This window comes from Falco cherrug, chromosome 19 (genome assembly GCF_023634085.1).
Source record: "Falco cherrug isolate bFalChe1 chromosome 19, bFalChe1.pri, whole genome shotgun sequence".
In the NCBI taxonomy this organism is placed as follows: domain Eukaryota; kingdom Metazoa; phylum Chordata; class Aves; order Falconiformes; family Falconidae; genus Falco; species Falco cherrug.
Window position 1 is genome coordinate 5358698 of NC_073715.1, and position 19913 is coordinate 5378610.

At 49.8% G+C, this 19913-nt stretch overlaps 3 protein-coding genes across 7 annotated transcripts in view; 1 reads left to right on the forward strand and 2 right to left on the reverse strand.

Moving 5' to 3' along the window:
* Window positions 1–3411: 3411 nt before the first annotated feature.
* LOC102046527 (putative methyltransferase-like protein 7A) lies at window positions 3412–5628 on the reverse strand. Its single transcript, XM_005435960.3, has 2 exons — window positions 4850–5628; window positions 3412–3911 (listed from the first exon to the last, which is right to left on the reverse strand). The coding sequence occupies exons 1-2, from the start codon at window positions 5351–5353 to the stop codon at window positions 3675–3677; spliced, it is 741 nt and encodes a 246-aa protein (XP_005436017.1). The 5' UTR covers window positions 5354–5628; the 3' UTR covers window positions 3412–3674.
* Window positions 5629–6418: 790 nt separating this feature from the next.
* On the reverse strand, window positions 6419–10760 carry LOC102046698 (putative methyltransferase-like protein 7A). The gene is made up of 2 exons (XM_005435961.3): window positions 9357–10760; window positions 6419–7829 (listed from the first exon to the last, which is right to left on the reverse strand). Exons 1-2 carry the CDS (start codon window positions 9849–9851, stop codon window positions 7593–7595), a joined length of 732 nt encoding a protein of 243 aa, XP_005436018.2. The 5' UTR covers window positions 9852–10760; the 3' UTR covers window positions 6419–7592.
* Window positions 6619–19913, forward strand: part of SCN8A (sodium voltage-gated channel alpha subunit 8) — a 64612-nt gene continuing 51317 nt past the window's right edge. For 2 of the 5 annotated variants that reach the window (XM_055696413.1, XM_055696409.1), the window contains exon 1: window positions 6620–7101. The gene's annotated coding sequence lies outside the window, so the exon portion shown is untranslated. Of the gene's footprint in view, window positions 7102–13081; window positions 13206–19913 lie in introns of those variants that run through there. The other 3 variants (XM_055696410.1, XM_055696412.1, XM_055696411.1) reach the window with 3 other exon arrangements.

Genomic DNA, 19913 nt, shown 5'->3' on the forward strand with positions numbered 1-19913 from the left:
GTTGTTGAGGTGAATTCAGGTTAATGATTTAAGCTGATGCTCAGATTTTGCTTCCCACCCCATCTCAGCAGAGGCCACCCAGGAGAAATTCTTTTGAAAAAGATAAAAACATGGATTTATTTTGTAGAAAGGAAGTAGGCTTATAGTCACAATGCTTATAAAGACCGTGCTTGACTTAGATTTGGGAAATCCATTAACTAGAAGTTACAAATAATGAGTATCAACTTTATATTAAATTTAGAAATAGGGCCGGAGTAATCCAGAACTAATTTCTATTTGAGTATGTTGAAAAAAATCTTTACTTATATTAGGTGGGAGTTGAATTTGGCCTGCAATGAGCAAAGGGCAGGCTATAAAATTCACATTAACCTCCAAAATTCTCCAGAGCGTAAGATAAAAATTATTTGCAATATAATGCCTCTCTAAATTAATGTTTGTAAAAGTGCATTTAAAGAAGCAAAGAGATGATCTAAACAAAGTCCTGATAAATGGCAACATCACGAAGTTAAGATAATTTTTACCTTTCAGTTTCCCTCACACCCAATACCAACTTCCCTGAACTAGTGTGCAGATTTTGCAACTTCGTTAAAAGATTACAGAAAAGAGGGCAGTGATGAGAGCGCTGAAACGCAGCAGAATTGCTCCAAGTACAATTAAAAGGCCTGTTCTGAGGAGTGTTATTACCACATTGTGAAAAACTGGTTAAGTGCCAACTGGTTGGTTCTGTTTCATTGGGAAAATGGAAATAAGTGTCAGAAATAATGAATTGTGATGTTTCTAATGTAAATATTGCAACAACTTTTTGCAGAGGGTTTACTATTTTAGAAAAATCCATTGATCAAAAATTAGAGTTTCAGGGGGGGAAAAAAAAAGCCCCCACCTAACAAATGTGTCACCTAGATCAAAAAAAAATGACCCTTTATTAAAAATAACAATGGTGGTTCTGGGCCAAGCCAGAAGTGCATATCCAAGACTTCTTGACGTCGACTTATAAAGATGTCACTTTGCATGGCGTGCTGGGTTGGCAGCCCTCACCACACGTGACCGTTGCAGCAGAGGTGACAAAGGGGACAGTCTTTGGTCCTCAGAGCCACGAGCGGTCCCTCCTGCAGGCCGTATTGCTAAACGGGAGCCGCACAGTTTGTGTGTGTGTGTTGGTTCTGCGCTCCCAGAGCTCGGCCCGCGTTCATCCCATGATCTGCCTTTTGGCCAGGGACAGCACAGGTGACGCTTGGCTGAACCGGACCCTCATAGTTAATAAAAAGAGGCGTTAGCACGAATACATACCTCCTTCCTGTAACGCAGTGCCCAGCGGTAAGTACCGATTTCTCATTAACTAAAACTCCACCGCAAATGTGTGTAAATTGGACACGGCCTTGGAGTTTCTGGAGGCTCACGGCCCACGGCCACGCTCCCGCCTGAGCGTCGTGTCCGCCCACGATCCGGGATCCCAAGGTGGTGGCCAGGAGCGGCCGCTCGCCGCACTCTGCAAAACACAATGGTGCCAGTTATGGCGGTCGGAGCGAACAACGGAGCGTTTGGGGGAGCTTGGGGCTTGGGGGGGGGTGTGTTTCTTTTTTTTTTTTTTTTTTTTTTTTTTTTTTAGGGAGTAGTTTCCTAGCTATTTTGGTTTTGAAGTTGGTTTTTTGGGTTTGGGGGAGTGATTTTTTAGGTGTTTTGGTTTTGAAGTGGGGTTTTTTTGGTGTTTTGGGTGGTTTCTTAGGTGCTTTGGGTTTGAGGTGGGGTTTTTTTTTGCTGTTTTGGGGGTGGTTTTTTAGGTGTTTTGGTTTTGAGGTGGATTTTTTTGGTTTATTGGGGGGTGGTTTCTTAGGTGTTTTGGTTTTGAGGTGGGTTTTGTAGGTTTTGGTGGGTGATTTTTTAGATGTTTTGGTTTTGAGGTGGTTTTTTTTGGTGTTTGGGAGTGGTTTCTTAGGTGTTTTGGGTTTGAGGTGGGGGTTTTGTTGCTTTTGGGGGGGATTTTTTTTAGGTGTTTTGGGTTTGGGGTGGGTTTTTTGGGTTTTTGGGGGGTGGTTTCTTAGGTGTTTTGGTTTTGAAGGTTTTGGTGGGTGGTTTTTTAGATGTTTTGGTTTTGAGGTGGGTTTTTTGGGTTTTGGGGAGTGTTTTTTTATGTGTTTTCGTTTTGAGGTGTTTTTTTTTGGGTTTTGGGGAGTGATTTTTTAGGTTTTGGTTTTGAGGTGGGTTTTTTGGTGTTTGAGGGGTGATTTGTTAGGTGTTTTGGTTTTGAGGTGGGTTTTTTGTTGGTTTTTGGGTTGTGTTTTTTTAGGTGTTTTGGTTTTGGGGTGAGTATTTCGGGTTTTGGGGAGTCATCTTTTAGGTGTTTTGAGGCGGGCTTTTTTGGTTTTTTTGGGGGGGAGGGGGTTGTTTGCTTGGGTTTGGTGGGTTTTTTGTTTGTTTTTTCTTTTTTTGGTTTGTTTTCTATTTTTAACCTACAGTGCTACTTGCTGCAGGACTCAATCCTGCAGGACTCTAGATGTTTTGCCACTGGGGCCCAGCATCTGGAGATGCCGGCACTTTTTCTTTTTTTTTTTTCCCTTTTTTTCTTAACTTTATACCCGTGTGCGCTTCACCCGGTTCCACACCTATGTCTTGTGCCTGGATTTACACCGCACCTTGAGGCCGAGCGCACCCCACTCCCTCCCGCTTCACAAATTAATGGGATTTCGGTGCAGGTGAAGTTTTTTCCTGTGTGCGTGTCTGTGAGGCGCCGCGCGCCCCCACAGCGCGGCTCCCGGCCCGCCACCCCCCAGGCCCCCTACCCCCGGTTTATCCCCGTCTACCCCCGGTTTATCCCCGGTATACCCCCGTTCTCCTCGTCGGCAGCCGCCGGGGCCGCGCTCCGGGGCCGGCTGCCCGCCAGCAGCGGCAGCGGCAGCAGCAGCAGGAGGGCGCCCGCCGCCCGCCCCCGCCTCATCCTCCGTCGAGGGGGACAAAATGGCGGCGGGGCGGGCGGGCGCGCGCGGAGCCGTCGCTAACGGGCGCTGAGGCGGCGGCGCCCGCCAAAGAAACTCCCTCGAGCGCTGAACGTTAAAACACGAATCTTTTCTTTTTTTTTTTTTTTTTTTTTTTTTTTTTTTAATGTTCTGGTGGCCAAATGTTAGAAATGGTTGCCACGCAGTGGCAGGCAGGCAGCCAAGCGACAGAGAGGCTTTGGTGAGTGTTATCTGGGGAGGCTGGGGGGGTGTCTGCCCTCCCCCCCCCCCTTGCACCCCCGTGTTTTGTAAATAAAATCTTAAATAAATCCTTGCGGCTGAGGAAAAGTGAGGTGTTGCGGGGGTCTGTATCCGACTGCTGGCCTTGTGAGGCCCGAAGGTGAGCAGCCCTGAGGGAGCCTGGGGAGAGGGTTGAGGCCCAGAGCTGGGGACACATGAGGGTAATCAATTATACCAGATATAGGCAAGAAACCCCATAATTTATTTTTTTTCTGCCCACTGGGCTGTTGTGCGTTCTCCTGGGATCCCCTGTGGGCAGCACTGAGGTCCGGCCGGGCACAGTCAGGGCTCTGTAGTTTTGAAAACTTGACCCCCTCAGAATCAAACTTAATTCAAGTCTTTTGCTGCGTTGCCTAGATTTGGACGTCCGGATTAGCCTGTGCTGTGGGATTACGGTGAGGATTTCTGTGAGGGCAGGGAAAAGGCCTGGTGGAGTGGCCAGGGCTACTTGATGGCGTAGCCGATGATGTGCGGCTGAATGGGCGTCCAGGGGTACGCCAGGCTTATCTGCTGCAGGTGCAGCTCCGAGAAGTTGGCCTCTTCCAGATTCTTCTGTAGCTCTCTGGTAAGGCAGCATCCATCAAAGACGAGTTTCCAAGTCTGAGAGCAGACCTGCTGCCAAAAATACTTCCAGCTGGAACGATCAGCGGCCACGTGCTCTAAGAAATAGAAAGCACCTCCCTGGGGAAAACAAAGGTCACCTTACAGAGCTGCAGCGGGCCGGGGACACACCAAACTTCTCCCTCCATCCCACCTCCTCTCACGTACAGACCAGCGCCGGTGCTGCTGGCTTGCTCGTCAGCATCCTCCCACCCCTTCCCCGCCCTTTTTTTACAAAGTTTGTGGTGTCAGTTGGCATTAATGCAAGCAGGAAACTTGCAGAGGCCTATTCAAAAAGTGTGAAGGATGTACTTGTTGATCCCTCTCTTACTGTAGCAATAGTTTGTTGTCTTTTTGTTTCAATTACAGTTGCTAGCATGCGATTCTTTTCGAAGAAAACCAAGTGAATTGCATAAATCCTACTCAAACTCAGTGTTTTTGACAACCCAGAGGATTGTCTTGAATGTGCCATTTTAAAGGCTGAAAGACTACTGCAAAAATACCCCAACAAACCAGCTTTTCTTAATCTTTAACTTGATTAGTATACTGCAGGGACTGAAGGCGTTTAATTATTAGACTGTTCTAGTCATACAGGTAAATCAGCCCCGCTTCTAAGAAGCTAAAACAGTTTATTTAAAATGCAGACTATCAGTCTGTATCAGAGAGCTTCCCACCCAAAGAAAATCTGGTGTCTGTGGGGAAGGAACAACACCACAGGAACCCCCCATTCTGCTTTAAATGATTCACAGTAATTACTTACAAAATTAGTGGCAGTTCTAGTTAGCAGACTGTTCCTTTTAGGGTTTTACTTCTAAGAAAAAGACAGACTGACCGGTATGTTGCTACTGCTTTGATTTGATTTGATTGCACCATTTAGCAGTGCAGAGTGGTTGTGGGTCTGGTTTGTAAGCTCGAAAACAAGTTTGGGGTTTTTTTCCTTGTTTTTATTTTTCTTTTGGTGCAGTGCCTCTGGAATAGGTGATAAAGGTAGTAACAGAACTTTTAATTCAGATACTCACTGGTCTGAGCACTCGCAGTACTTCCTTCAGGGTGCCATTGACATTGTGCACAGAGCAGAGGACCAAGGTGCAGACGATGGCATCCATGGAACCACTGGGCACCTGGTGCAGGTCTTCTCCTGCAGCTGTTAGGAAACCGTTGTAGTGGACATGCTGGTTCTTGTTTATGCTTCTCAAAAGGCCTTGCTCGAAGTTGGGGTTTACGTCAGTGCATGTGACTTTGCAGCCTGGTGGGTAGAACTGGAAGTTGGCACCGCAGCCGGTCCCAATCTCCAGCAGCCTCAGCTCTCCTGAGGGGCCTGTGAAGTCAGGTAGATTACAAAACAGCTCCTGCTTCAGCTTCTTGGTTTTCTTTTCCTGGCTTGCAGAAAATTTCTCTATCAAGAAAGGAAAAAATATCTTCCTACAGAAAGGCTGCCATATGCCCAGGAACGATAGCAGGTAGATGGGAGTGGCGAGCAGCACAAGGCACGTGCGGAAGAAGAGGATGCTGGCCTCCATCATTTCCAGCTTGGGGCAGAGGGATCTGTGCTGAGCAAAAGTAGTTCTGCTGTGTGTCAGAGCCCTCGGAATTCTGTCAGAGCCCTTGGTTTTCAGACAGAGCAATTCATGTACTTGCCGTGTGCCTCCCGAAGTATATTCAGCTCCTTGGATCAATCTGGTAGACTTTTCTCTAAAGCTGCTTTTAAAGTCTGGTCACTGGCGAGGAAGGGGAAAGCAGGATTGCATACCAAACAGCTCCCATAGCTTCCCAACTCTGGCAGGAGAGGAGCGGCCAATCTCTTAGGTAAACCAGAATAAAGCAGGCAGTACAACTTGGTCTGTAACCTCTGGCAAAATACCCTAAGGCAACCTAATGTGGTGCTGAGCAGTTTCAGGTTACAGGTTGTCTCTTAAAGCAGCCGAAGTCTTTAGTGAGCTGAAGAAAATGAGTTAGAACTCTGGATTTGCAGTAGGTGTTTCTTTGGGAGTTTGATTAACATTGCAGTTAAACTGCATTTGTTTAAGATTTAATTTTTCACCCCGTTGTAAGTAGCTGGTTAAGCAAGTCAGCTAGTTGCTCTCTGTGCTCTCTCTGCAACAGAAGCTTTCAGTTTTTCCACTACATGGACACCTGAAATACTTTGATATGCTCATTCGGGCTCCTTTGCAGTGAACAACGTTGCTTTTTTTAATTATCTTTCTGACCTTTCATGGGAATCATGGAACAGAGATAAAACAATTTATTCAGTAATTGCTGCATACAGTAGCGTATGGCTTGGTTTTAGTCACTTCACACGTTCGAGTCAACAATGAACGGTCTGTTCTACGCTGAATGCATTCTGTGATACCTTTGCAATGTTGCAGTGGCCAGTGCTCTTTCAAAAGATTTGGTAGCCGTGTAGGTTGGCCACTAGCGCTTCTTTGCTCTGCGCCAGGTGAGCCTAGTACAGGAGGACTTAAGGTCCCTAATAAAGGCAGTTCTGTTGGGAATTGCGCTGGAGAACTTTGTTGAGTGACCGATAGTCCAGTTGTCCCATGAGTTACCTCCTCCCTCTAGTGGTAATAAAGCAAACAGAAAATCCAGCATACGGCAGCATCGTTACAGACTGCTTTATTAACGAACTCTGTCGCCATACCCTCATACCTCCACCTTGTGGCAACTGCATTGGAGAAACAAATTGGAACAAGGGGAATTACTCTCTGTGTAGACTGGCTGGATGTGTATGGAGCACCAAATAGAGACATTAACGCATTCGTTTCTTGTAATCTGTTTCAGGTTTTAGTTCCTCGTTGCTATATCACAGGGAATCACAGAAAAGTTGAACAGTGGCCAAGGCAGCAGCACCTTCTCTTGGTGTCCTAGGGGAGTTGAACTGGGAAACACTGCTAATGAAACTCCTGGCTTTTAAAAGAGAGCTCTTTAAGGTGTGATCCCGATCAGAGGGAGAGTAGAAAAGCAAGAGTTTAAGCAAAGCTAAAACACGTTACTACAGCATGATAAAAGGGCTCTAAGGACATGGCTGCTCTCGTAGTAGCATTTTACAGTGGAGATGAGATCCCTGCCATCTGATTTAACAAATGCTAATTTTCTCCCAGGGTAAAAAGAAATTCCATTTTTTTGCTTTGTAGGTGGCTGTTTCAAGTTAAATCTGTGCTGACAGCATTAGCGTCTAACGGCCAGTGAGAAGCGTGGCAAGTGACCTGGTGGTGTTACGAGCGCTTCCCTGAATACACAACAGTCCTGTCAGGAAGGACTTGCACTGGCACGGGTGAGTGAATGCCTGCTCGTAAATATATTTCATAATGGGAAGACTGAAATGAAAGTGCTCGTAGTGATGCTGTATTTATTATGCATGTGTCCTGTATTGGAAATGTTAGGGGCTGGGCTTTATTCTCTGCCCTCAGGAAAACATTAGCCCTCTGTACTTGCTTCTGTGTATCTTCTGCTCCCTTTCTTCTCTCTCCCCCTTCTCAGCTCTCCAAGATCCTGACTCCTCCTTTATTCTTTATTGGACTGAAACATGTTGCCTAGGCTTCTTTCCAGTTTGCCCAGGCCCTGTGCTGCAGCTCTGTTTCAGAGCTCTATCCACATAACCTACCTAACCAATGGAAGAATGGGATTCCCGCTTGGAATGAACTGTGGCTGCTCAGGAAGTTTTCCATACTTTTGTTCTGTGTATGGGCTGACCGCAAGGGTGAAAAACCTTCTATAAAGCACAAAAGGAGTACTGAAGGGAGGCCCCGCAGGGCTCCTGGTCATTTATTTCACTGCATACCCAATGATATGAGGACTAGTAGGAATCCAGTAAGGTTTGACACGAATGCGCCTCAAATTCAGTTCTGAGAAATTAGTTTTCTCCAGCTCCTTCTGTGTCTCTCTGCTCAGGGAACACCCATCTCCAAAATACTTCCAGACCGGGTCACAGACCTTTTGCCAAAAGTAGGTCCAACTGGAATGATCTGCAGCCACGTGCTCCAAGAAGTAGAAAGCTCCACCCTAGAAAACAGTGCCATAAAAAAAAAAAAAAAAAAAAAAAAAGAAAGGACTTAGGACTGTTGACATCTGTATGCAGGTATGCAGTATTTGATCTTTTCCATCTTGGTAAACACTTTTTTTTTTTTTTTTCACCTTTTTAAAGTGATAAAACCTTTTTTTGGTGCCTTTTATCACCTCTCTTGAAGACCAGCCTCCTTTCCTAGATGTTAGGCATGCTAAAGTCAGGGTTGTTTTGAACAGGGAGATCTCTAAAAGTCCCTCCATTTGTGGACTTTGTGGTTTTGTGGAAGATGGTGGCTGTTACTGGGTGACGATTGTGCAAGAGGCAGAATCAGGTGACAGCAGGAACCGCTGCCACCAGTTTTTTGTCTCTGCCGTGCATGAGCTTGGACAAACTAACCTCCTTGTGTTTCAGTTTTTGCTCGTCTCAGAAATGTGCATAAACAGTTTGCTTACTCTACATACCAGGAAGGAAAAGAGTTTATTTCTTAATGTTTATAATCTAATGCCAGTAGAAATCTCATGTCCCAGGGCGGGAGAGGGGCTACAGTCGGTATCTGTGCTACGTAATAGTTCTGTTGTTGTCGGTCTCGTGAATGCTATTGATGTTTAATTGTAACTTTGATCGCATCTGCTCGATGCCTTTCCATGTTTGTAAATAACAGATAAAAAGCAAATCTGGTATTGTAAGCAAATCTTTCCTGTGAAACTTGTTCAGTGGCGCCAAATAGAGAAGTCAAAAGTTCAGACCTGATGTCTCCTTCCCCTACTTAGTGGAGCGTGTTGGGGATGATCTTATTCCCTCTTCCCTGGTTTTGCTTTGTAAGAGTGTGCAAGATTGCCTGGAGGAACTAATTGGGTTTTCTGCCATGTGCAGGGCTGAAGTCTCATTTACGCATGGAGACTGACCAGCTACACAGATTTAGCTCCCCTGTGTGGATAGGATTTGTGTTAAGTGTAACTCTTCCCAGTTATTCTGAGAAAAAAAGAGTGCATGTAGAAGACAAGCGGTATGTAAATGTGGCATTTTACAAGCATCACCCTAGATTATAATGAAAATACCTGCTTAGCTGGGTAAGTTTTAAAGATAAGAGTATCACTAGAGAAAACACATGGCAACTATGTACTGAAATTGTTAATGATTGCTGGTGTTACACTGCACATTTCTTCCTGCTTCCCTCCCCATATTCCACATTGTACTGCAGTAAATCCTGCTCATCCAGTACCGCTCTGCTCCTGCTCCTCCTCCTCCTCCTCCTAGCTCCCAGCACCTCCTGGGTTGTGTTTTGGAGTTTTTTAGTGGTGGGTTTGGTTTTGGTTTTTTTTACTCTTTGTTTCTGAAACAGCTTTAGCCTTGGAGTTTTTGCAGCTTGCCCAACTGCAAGCGCAGGAGCTGGGATGCTGGGTTGAGTAGCTGCGTCTCTCATTTGCCCAGGCAATCACAGCGGTGTGCCGGGCCTCCAGACCTCCTGCCTGCTTGGCACACAAATCAGCATCCCCCATCTCCCTCGCGCTGCCCCCGCTTACCAGCCTAAGCACCCGCAAAACCTCCAGCAGGACTTTCTGGATGTTGGTCACAGAGCACAGCACTAAGGTGCACACCACCACGTCCATGGCGCCGTCCGGTATTTGATGCAGATCCTCGCCAGAAGCAACCACTGAACGTTCAAGCTGAAGGTGCCGGTTCTCCGAGAGGCTCTTGAGAAGGAACTTTTGGAAATGCGGATTGGGGTCGGTGCAGGTCAGCCGGCAGCCCGCTGGGTAGAATGAGAAATTGGTGCCGGTGCCTGTGCCGATTTCCAGCAGCGTGAGCTGCCCCGAAGGGCCTGCAAATTTTCTTAGGTTGCTGAACAGCTCTTGTTTTTGCCTGTAGACCTTACGGTTGTAGATGAGCGTCACCTTCGCCATGACATATGGGAAGACTTTCTTATAGAAGGAGTCCCATAAGCCCAGGCAGGCGAGTGCGTGGAGGGGCAGGAGGAGGAGCTGCATGCATCGCTGGAGGAAGATGCCGAGCAGCATCCTTGGAGCTGGCAGCTTGTCACGCAGCCCTGCTCGCGTCGCTGCTGCCAGTGCCACCTCTGAACCGGATGCATACGTGTCCGTCTGTCTGGCCCGTCTGTCTGGCCGGGTGCCAAGCGCCTTCTTAAAGCGGCAGCACCTTGAGCGGGGAGTGCAGCACCAGCGTGCGGGGCTGCCTTTGCTCCTTGGTGTGTGGCTGGCTTTGAATCCGTCGCCTCTACGGAAACGCGTGAGCAGCGGGTTGAATCGGAAAGCTCGCAGCCTGCCTGCTCGGAGCCTGCCAGCAGGGAGAAACGCCCCGTCCACACCTCGCGAGTTCGTTTGCTGTTGGGTTTTGCTGACTGCTGCATCATCGCAGCCCTGAGCTGCAATGGGGGGCTCTCCCCACGTCTCTCCCCTCTCCCAGCAACCTGCAGCTTTAGGTACACGCTCATCTTATAGGTGCTACAGAGCTTGCTTAAGAACCCCGGACACTTGTATAACAGAAGGATTGCACCCACCATGTAGAAATCTTTCAGGCTATAGCAATCCCTCTGGCTCTCCACATGTAATATGTTTAAATTCCATGGTCCTTCCAGCTACTCCACTTTGGTTTAGCCTCCCTGGGCTTGCCCGGTGCCTGTCACAGCAAAGGGACGTGGTCACCGACGCACAGACACCCCGTGTGCTTTGCAGAGGCGCCTGTGTGACATACTCTGCAAAGCCTGCGAACTGACGAGGCAATTCGGAGGTCACCACACCGAAGGTGAAGGGAGAAGCAAGAGCTGTGATGATGGAATAAGGAAAAGGCAGTATCCTTATCAAGCAGCTTGGATTATTTTTTTTTTTTTACTGAGCAGCTGTGCGCTTCTTAAAGAGACAGCACAGCACCAGGTAGTAACTGTTCAGAGCGAGGATTACAGAATTTCTGTTGCCCGAGTTCTGGGTAGTTTTGTTCTCTTTTAACCTAAGGAGGAGTTTTATCGTGGGTTTTTTTGGGGTTTTTTTGCTTATAGGCAAGCAAAACCATTAACAGGAGCTGTAGTATTTATCTGCTTTACAAGGAAGGAATATTTTGGAAATAATTTCAGACTCTGTGTACACGCGTTTTCTGAAGATTCCCTATCGACCTGGATCGGGATAACGAACCAGATCAGTCCTGGCTGATCAGAAGGGTGGAGAGGGCAATCCACGGACGCGTAACTCCGTGTGGGGACTGTGCGGAGCTTCGTGCCTCCCGTCTGAGATAGAGCCTCTCCTAGGCTGTGCTAGGATGACTCTGGTCGATTAGGAACTTTTTGTTTTGTTTTGTTATCACCGTTCAAGCTCTGAGGGCATTGACCTATTTATTTCTTTAAGCGCCTTGCTTAAAGATATCTTACACAAACCGTAATAACACCCTGGGGGCCCCCGAATGTCCTTGAAAGTATTTCTGGTGCGCAGCCCGCCCCAGAGGGACCCGTGTGCCCACAGTTCCCAGCAGCTCTGTGGGTGCCCTAGTTGGAAGCCTGGGTGTGCTCCTGCATCTCCATCCCTGCGGCCACTGCCAGCAGCGCTGCCTGGGTGCAGCTCTGGGTGCTTCACCCTGCTAGCACCCACATCTATGTAAGGAAGGTATTTTTTCGGGTGTTGTGTGACCTAACTTTGATGTTTGGACACAAACACTCTCTATTTGGGAGATACTGCCCTGTTTCTCAGCAGTTTGTTATCAGTGGATTGTTTTTTCCTGTATTTCAGTAGGTTTAGTTCTGCTGATTTCACATCTGCAGGACGATCAAGCCAACGAAGGTCCAGTTTGGACTGAAAATTTCTCAGAATCTGCAGCTTTCTGTAGCAGTTTATTTAATCTAAGTGCTTTTGATTAGTTAGGGCTTGAGATATCTACATTTTTTAGGTTGCGCCTGCCCTTGTGTTACAGTAAGGTAGTCCCATAAAAGTCAGCGATGTAAAGTGAGGGCAGATTTAGTTCCTGTGTCATTTCTAAAGCAAGATAAATGAGTTCTCCAGCACAGCGCTGTGTCCCTAGCTTGTCTGCTCAGCACACAACTCCAAAAGCTTTGCTCAGAGGACAAAGATTGAAAATTCAGCGAAGAGGACATTTCTGCAAGGTGGATTTTGTTTGTTTTGGTTTTGTTTTCCTAAAGCAACAGCCTAATACGGTGTTTCGGGTTGTTCTTTCAGCAACAGAGGCAGAGTCTTAGGAAGAGCGGGAACTATGTCACTATAAAAAGTGATCCTAAGATTGCCATCATAAATTAATAGGCATAATGTTAATAGGTATAAATTCTGTGTATAAAGGAGGAGGAGTCATCGTCTCTTAACTGAAGAAGGGTAACTTGGGTTGATTATTAGCGCTGTTAATCACTGTTTTCCTAGGGAGAATGGAAATCTGTGTGTATGACAGGCTTGTAGGTGAGGACGATATTCCAGGGGAGAGTTCCAGCTCTCTGGTGAGCTGCTGGGCATGGGGGAGCTCCACAGCTCCCCAAGAAACCTGCCAGGCGCTGAGGAAGGACTGGTGAGAAGAAAACCATTAGCCCCGGTGGCAATTAGAGGGAAGAAGCCAGTACAGTGCCTGGATCTGCCGGACAAAGAGCATCACGGCACGTACGGCGTAAACATTTATGAATTTTGTAAAATCTTCCTGTTTCCAGCTAATCCAGGGTGGAAGCCACGGAGCATTTTGCAGCGACACATTCTGTGATGTCCGTGGCCTTTGGAAGTATGAAGGGAAAAAAAAAAAAGAATAGGAAAAAGTGTTTGGCTGCTCCAAAGTTTTGGGTTTGCTGTGGCGGTGACACCTGCCCGGGCCACGCTCTCGGTGTTCATCACGGGGCTTCTGCGCTTAATTGCGAGGTCGGTCCTAATGAGTGAAGCTTTGTTGGCTTAAAAGTTTGGCGGTCGTCGTTAATTGTTGTTCCAGAGCCACAGCCCCCTCCCGCCCAGGCCCGCTGCATCGCCAACCGCGCGGGGTTTTTTTCCACCGGAACCGCGATAGTTGCCGCTATCGCGACTGATCGCGGTAGGCGCTGGCTGCCAGCCGTGCTTAACGCTCTGCTGCGGGGCCGGGGGGGCTTCGGGCCGGTCCCCCCCCCCCTCCCAAGGTAGGGTTGGTCGGGGGGACGGGGGCTCCCCGGCGGGGGCGCGCGCGGGCGTTTGGGCGCGCTCCCCCCGCCCCCTGGCGGTGGGCTGGGGCCGGCGCGCCGTGCGGGGAGGGGGGGGTGGGGAGGGGGGAGGGCAGGCGTGGGGGGGGGGGGGGGGGGGGGCAGCGCAGGCAGCGCACCAAGATGGCGACAACCGCAGTTCCTCCTGCAGCTCCCCCACCTCCGCAGTCCAGCAACGCCTTGCGGGAGACGCGCTAGTGCAGCGGCCACAGTAAGTGACAGCCCCGGCGCGGGGCCCGTGCCGGGGGTCTTTTTGCTCCCCGGATTCTTCTTCTTATTTTTTTTTTAATTCATATATCCCTCCCCCCCCCCCCGCCCCGCTCCCAGCAGCAGCACCACCACACTCTTCCCCCCGTCCCCCCCGCCGCGGGCGGGGGTTTGCCGCAGAGCGATGTCCTGGGCTCGCGTGGGGAGGCACGGCTGGTGCAGCTGCGGGGGGGCTGGGGTAGCCCCCTGCCCCAAATCCGCCCCTTCCAGCGGCGGGGGGCTGCAGGCGGGGGGGTGGCCCTGGAGCCTTCCCCCTCCTCACCCCTCGGAGGAGAGTTGGCCCCGCTGGATGCCCGACCCTGCGCTCAGGGAGGGGGTGCGGGGGTGCTGCCCCCCCCCTCTCCCCCGCCGCCCCCCGCGCCCCAGCAGCAGCCCGGGGGCTCCGGGGCGGCCCCTGCCGCGGGTGGGCGAAGCTCCAGCCGCCCCTTCCCGCCCCCCTCCCCCCCCCCCCGCACCCCACTGCAGCCGGGGGCCCCCAGCCCCGTGGGGGAGGGGGGTCGCCAGACCTCCAGCCGGCCTCGGGTCAGCGTTCCCGAGGTGGGGTGGGGGTGGGGGCGAGCCCCCCTGTGCGTCCCCGCTCAGCCCGCAGCGGTGGGCCACCCTCCCCACCCACCCGAGGCCCTTCTCCAGGCCCCGTACCGGCGGCTGTGCTCTTTGTCTGCATTGGGGGGGGGAGCAGAGGAGGGCTCCTTGGGGGGGTCTTGGGGCTGCCCCCCCTCAGCCCTAGCTGCAGAGCCGGGCAGCCCCCTGCCACCCCCTTCCCCCTCCTGTTCGGCCTCCCGCTGTTTGGGGCGGGGGGGGGGGGGAAGTTGGAGGACAGTTTTGGGGGGGCGATGCGTGGGGCGGCTTTGAGGTACCAGGCTGACCCAGATGTTGGCATCACCGTCACACTCCTGCATCCTCCCCCCGTGCCCGGCAGATGTGCTTTACATTTCCCTTCCTCTGGAGAAGGAATTGCACATTCCCAAGCTTTTTCTAGGCAAAATCTGGGTGTCTTCTTCCCCTCCCCCCCCCCTCCCCCCTTTCTGGTGCAAATTATGCCCAGCTGATGTGGGGGTGGGGAAGCTGGAGGAGATGCTCCACGGCAGTAGCTGCAGATGATCCGAGGTAAAGTCTAAAAGTCTGATGGGAAAGGGGAGCGTGTGTGAGCTGGAGCTCGGCTTCTCCCAAGGGCCTGAGCTGGATTTTGGAGGTGGATCCCAGCTGTGGCTGGTTGGTCACCGCTGGATTTCCAGGGGACCGTCGGGGGGTCCTCCAGGAGCTGGCGGGGGGGGGTGTGTGGTGTCAGCTGATGGGGCGCGGGTTGTGCCTCTGCCATGTGTAGACATGGAACATGGTCCTTGCAACACTGCAGCGTTCCACCCCCAGCGGGGACCCATGACCTGTATGTCCTCGTTTCACACTGGGGAAGGTTTAATTTTGAAGAGCGAGGGTGTTGGGGGAGCCACGTTGCCCCCTCCTCATCTCTTTAGAGGCAAAAAGGGAAGGGAGCTGTATGGCAGTGGTTTCCCACGGGTGGTGGCTCCAGTCTGGATGGAGAGGGCCTGGAAGCGTTCTTGCACAGGGATGCTTATTTTTCCGTGTTTGTGATGGATGCTCCTCTAAGAAGAGATTGTGATGCAGGGCAGGTGGCAGGCTGGTGGGCACCCCGATGGGGCGTGCAGGGGGAGCCCCAGTGGTGGCGTGTGGGGGGGAACCCCGATGGGGCGTGCCAGGGGGGAGCTCCAGTGGGGTATGCAGGGGCAGGGGGGCAATGGGGTGTGCAGAGAGAACCTCAGTGGGATGTTCAGGTGGGAGCCCACTGGGGTGGCTGGTGGGAGCCCTGGTGGGCGCCCCGGTGGGGTGTGCTGGTGGGCGCCCCGATGGTGGCACACAAGAGGATGCCCCGGAGGGTGCCCCGATGGCAGCGTGCAGGGGGCAGTGCCAGTGGCAGCCCCGGTGGGGTATGGGGGGGGCAGCGCCGGTGGCAGTGCTGGTGGCACATGCGGGGGGCAGCCCCAGTGACAGCCCCACTGGCTCCCCTCAGACCCCTCCCCACGGGGGTTGAGTGCCACGTGCCTGCACGGCAGTGGGTGCAGAAGCAGACAGCTCAAAGTGGGGTGGGGGGGACATCACATCCCATCCTGGCGCTGGGTGCTGTTACGTCTAGTTGGTGAAGCTGCGTGTAACCTACACGTAGCCGCGGGCGCTGCGCAGCAATGGAGGAGTTAATGCGTGTCAGAGCCATGAGCAAAGGGGCAGTGCGCGGTGCCAGGCTGGTTGTGCTTTCCATCCCTGTGTGGCGAGAGGTCCCCATCCTTGGCTTCGGTTGTGTTTAAATAAAATAATTAACGTGACCGGAGGGCTCCGTGATCCTCCTTTGCTTATTTCAACACTTCTCCAGTGCCGTTCATCCCGGGTGACAAGGACCTGGACCTATTACAGTTTAACCAGTTATATAAGCTGGGGCGGATGGCTTGTATCTGGATCATGGTATGGATACTGTACTGCTCGGCGGAACAAGTGTAATTACGTGAATATTTTGTGAGCAGAGTTTCTAACAGAAAAGAGGTTGTGTGTTGCGGGAAATTGAGCACGGATGTATTTTCGTTCTCAGTTAAAGGAGGTGAAATAAAACAGAAGCCGAGCCGGTGTTGCCTGAAGTTGCTTGAAAATCTAAAGTCACCATGTATTCTTCCTTCCCCTCGTCGTTATGTCTGCGTTCATTTGTGGGCTTGCTGGGCTTGTTTAGTGTACTTTTTCGTTAGAATGATGTGACGTGGCTTTACATATCAATTGATACTATTTTTCAATGGCTGGAGAGGCTGTATGTGACGCTGGGCCATGCCGTGTCCATGCGGTCACATGGTTCCCATTCACTATCGATCGCCTTCCTCCCCGAGCAGCTGCAGCTGCCATTGACATCAACAAATACTGGAATCGATCATTTAGTCTTGTGTTCAAAGCAATGGTTTGGATTAAAGAAGGTGCGGTAAAATAACAAAAAAAAAGCACTGGAGCTGGGAACCAGCACGGGGAAAATAATTGAAGGAACCGCGGGGAGGAGGTTGCGTGGGATGGCTTGTGGTCGTAAGGGGGAGAGCTTGGCATCGTTGGCTTTAATTTAGTGGGGTTCAGAAAGAATTAAACGTTCAGGCTTTCCCCCCATGTCCTGTTACTCCCGGAGTGGATGGTGGTGGAGCTGCAGGATGTGGTGGAGGAGGGGTGGCTCGCTGCTGCAGGATTCAAAGTCCTCCTTGGCATTAGCTCAGACTCCGGACTTGACTTCCAACACTTTGCAGGGTCTTCTGTCTTCCGAAAGGCTGGCTGTTCCCAAGTTTGAGGACTTCTGCCTTCTCTTCCCTCGGCCTTACCCTGCTGCACAGCGTTATTCCTGCCTAATGGAGCACGTCAGCATACGGGATATTTTAAGCAGGCAGAGTAGCCGGCAGGGGCTGACCTGTAGCAAAATGATGAAATTGCACCTTTCTGAAACCAGCCCTTTCAAAAGGCAAAACTCTTGCTATTTAAGACCTAAAAATCCCGTTCCGTGTTACTCATACTGCTCCTGTGCTAGCAGAAAGGTAGCTATGAGGAGGTTATAAAATATCTGAGCAGTTAATTCCAGAAGGATTTAAATTAAAAAAAAAAAAAAAAAAAAAGCAGCAGTAATATTTTTCATTGTGGAACAGCGTATAACACATCATGAACTTTACAGGTAGTGACCTTAAAGTTATGTGAATAAAACCTTTGTTGCTGCACAGGTAGGGAGCAGAAAATACTGAAAATGGCTAAATCCATCTCCTTTCTCTCTTTTCTCTTGATAAGTACACTGTTCCTTATTTTTACTAGGACTCCCCCTAGGATTTTTAAAACTAAATAAAATATCCCTGCCTGCGGTTGCTCCTTTTCTGCATGCCGGGCGTGCTTTGGCTCCTGAGGGAGGAGGTGCTGCTTGGGGTCAGGGGCTCCTACAGCTTGTTGGGGCTCACTGGCAGCATCCCGCTCTCCTTGGCCATTGCGGTGACGTTCCCAGTGCTGGGTTTTGAGGAAGGATGCTTCAACAAAAGCAACCAAAGCTCATCATGCATCACTTACAGATCTTCTCTCAGCACCTCAACTTTTCTTTCCGTGGCTAAGCACACAACTGTTTTCTTTCCGTGGGTAAGGGCATGCCCAGACATAAACCACATTGTTTCTATAACTTAACGCTAGACAAGAATATTGTTATTCCGAAGACCGGAATAATAAAAAGTTGTCTTTATTTCCAGGCGTGTTGACTTCCCAAGAGGTGTCCATGCTCGATATTGTTCAGAATCAGACCAGTTCTAAGGAGCCTGACCCTTACCCAGAGGAGCCGGGCATTATAGTTGTGAAGTTGCGGAGCTGGATACCTCATCCTTAGGCCATTTGTGGATTTAATAATAGACCTGAGTGATTTAATGTGCCTTGAGTGATCCACAGGCCCTTCAGCGTGAGACGCATCTCACTGGAGTGGGAAAGTGCTCTAAAAACGTGGGGTTGAACAAGGAATTCTCCTGTTTCAATGGCATTTTCAGCAGGAGAGGAACTTTGTAGTGACTGGCAGGTGAAATCTGTAGCAGGACGGGAACGTTAAGGCAACTAGGAGTAGCTGCCATTAGGAGAGGGGGATTTTTGTGTAATTGGATGGGGGTGACAGGATGAAGGCAGTGTAACTCAGGCAAGCGCCAAACCTGCATGGGTTGTATTCCAGAACATTGCAGAAATTCTGGGATCTGTGTTGTGTAAGAGCAGAGAAATAGAAGGAGGGTTATTTATTCTCCTCCTTTTTGTATTTGTCCATCTTTCTACCATTTGTAATCATACCATTGGAGGGCTCCACAACATTAAATGAATCCAGAATTACCGTATAAGATAACTGTTACCTCGCTCCTATTTCACAGGTTGCTGGTAGGCTGCAGGAATTGAACGAGGGATTAAATTTACCCAAGAAGTATTTTGAACAACTGTGGGTTCAGGAGTTGGGCTTTACAAAGGGCAAGCTGAAGATCTTGGTTGGTCTGGGTGAACCCCCAAGTTCCTATGGGAGGTTGGTGGTAAATGCCAGTCAGCGCGGAGTGATGGGAACAGGGACCGGGAGGGCTGGGGTTAGATATTTTTAGTTCTTGTAACTTACTGAGCGATATTACAGAAGTCATGCTGCTACTGGTAGGGATTAAAAAAGCCGACAGTACTAGATCTTTAGTTTTGAGAAACTTTGTATTAAAGCATCTTTAAATATTAATATTGTTTTCTAATATTTTTCTGTTGCTTTTGCTTGCTCCTCCCTACGTTTCTGTTCATTTTTTTTTTACCTTTGGAGGGGAGTGTGTGTTTAGGTTCAGTCCTGCTGCTGCTGTTTTAGAGCATCACTTTCCTGCCCTGTCCGGAGCCTGCCCTTGAGCTCTGCTCCGAGGCGAGTGGCCGGGAAACTTCTGTGATGTTTTACAAAGGCTGGGGAAAACACCCCACAAGACAAAAATAAATACTGCTTGAAAGTGAAAATATTTCCTTCTCCTTCCACCTTATAGCATCCAATGTGACACGAGAGCTTTTCTAAGGGAAGGTTCCTCCCGCGTCTCGGCCGGTTGTGTTGCTGCACCTTTTCATTCATAAAATTGGCTGGTTTTAGACACGCAGGATTTACTGCAGATGGAGAAGATGGGTGAGTTCTTCTGAAGGCCATTTCCAGCCCCGGATTTTCTCATGCGTGGCTATTTCGGTTTGGCTCGAAGCTTTTTAGGTAGAATTTCAGGGGGCTGTTCATCAACACTGGGTTTTCCTTTCTTGCCCCAGCCCTGCGTGTGTCTGTGTGGGTGAGATGGAAATTGGGAGAGAAGGGATCACTCTCAAAGGAACTCAAAGCCTTGCTGTGAATGCCTGAATCTGGAAAATTAGTAACTGAAGAAATGTGTTAAAGGAAAGATATTGCCTCAAAAGTGTTTTTTAATTTATTTGGACAATCAGCTTGAATAATTTATTGGAATATTTCATAATGTACCAGTAAATGGACTGCTGGGAACATTCAGAAAAAATAATTAAGTCTTAGTAACCAGGCACCTCAGTACAGCATTTTTATGGGTGTAAAATCTTGGATCTTGGAAAAATGTGTGTGTAAATACACAAGCTGGTCCCAGGGGGTCCTGTGCACCAAACTCCAGGTGTCTGGATGAATTCCTGCCTCCCCAGAAGTCTCTGGGTCGTTCCTGATGCCATTAGCCATGGATGGGCCAAGCACCCACCCTCTTCTTCGACTCCACCTGGGCGGGGAGTCTTCATCACAATTTTCAAAAAGGTTTTCTTGTTAGAGGTTGAAGAACTGCATGAAGAACCAAAATAAATTCTAGCGTTTACCAATTTCATTATATCCTCAGATGACTATACTCAGTTGTAAAATAGAATTGGCAAGGTTTTTGGTGGAAGGAAGAGCCGAACGGCTCCTGCTGTGCTTCAGCAGCCCAGATGTGCCAGTGTGGAAGCATCTTTATTGATGGAGATGAGGATGAGGTGCAGTGCTCTTGGGGAACTGGTACTGGTGAGGCAGAGGAGCGGTCCCGGGTGTGGAGTTGGCAGCGCGGGGTGCGGAGCGTGTCCGATGCCTGGGTGGATGCTCTTACCTACAGCCCCTTATTAACGGGACTGGAGCCTGGGA

Coding starts and splice junctions, on each gene's coding strand:
- LOC102046527 (XM_005435960.3), bottom strand. CDS start 5,353: ATGATGGAGGCCAGCATCCTCTTCTTCCGCACGTGCCTTGTGCTGCTC. Junction 3,912..4,849: donor TACTGCGAGTGCTCAGACCA/GTGAGTATCTGA, acceptor TGTTTTCCCCAG/GGAGGTGCTTTCTATTTCTT.
- LOC102046698 (XM_005435961.3), bottom strand. CDS start 9,851: ATGCTGCTCGGCATCTTCCTCCAGCGATGCATGCAGCTCCTCCTCCTG. Junction 7,830..9,356: donor TTTTGCGGGTGCTTAGGCTG/GTAAGCGGGGGC, acceptor ACTGTTTTCTAG/GGTGGAGCTTTCTACTTCTT.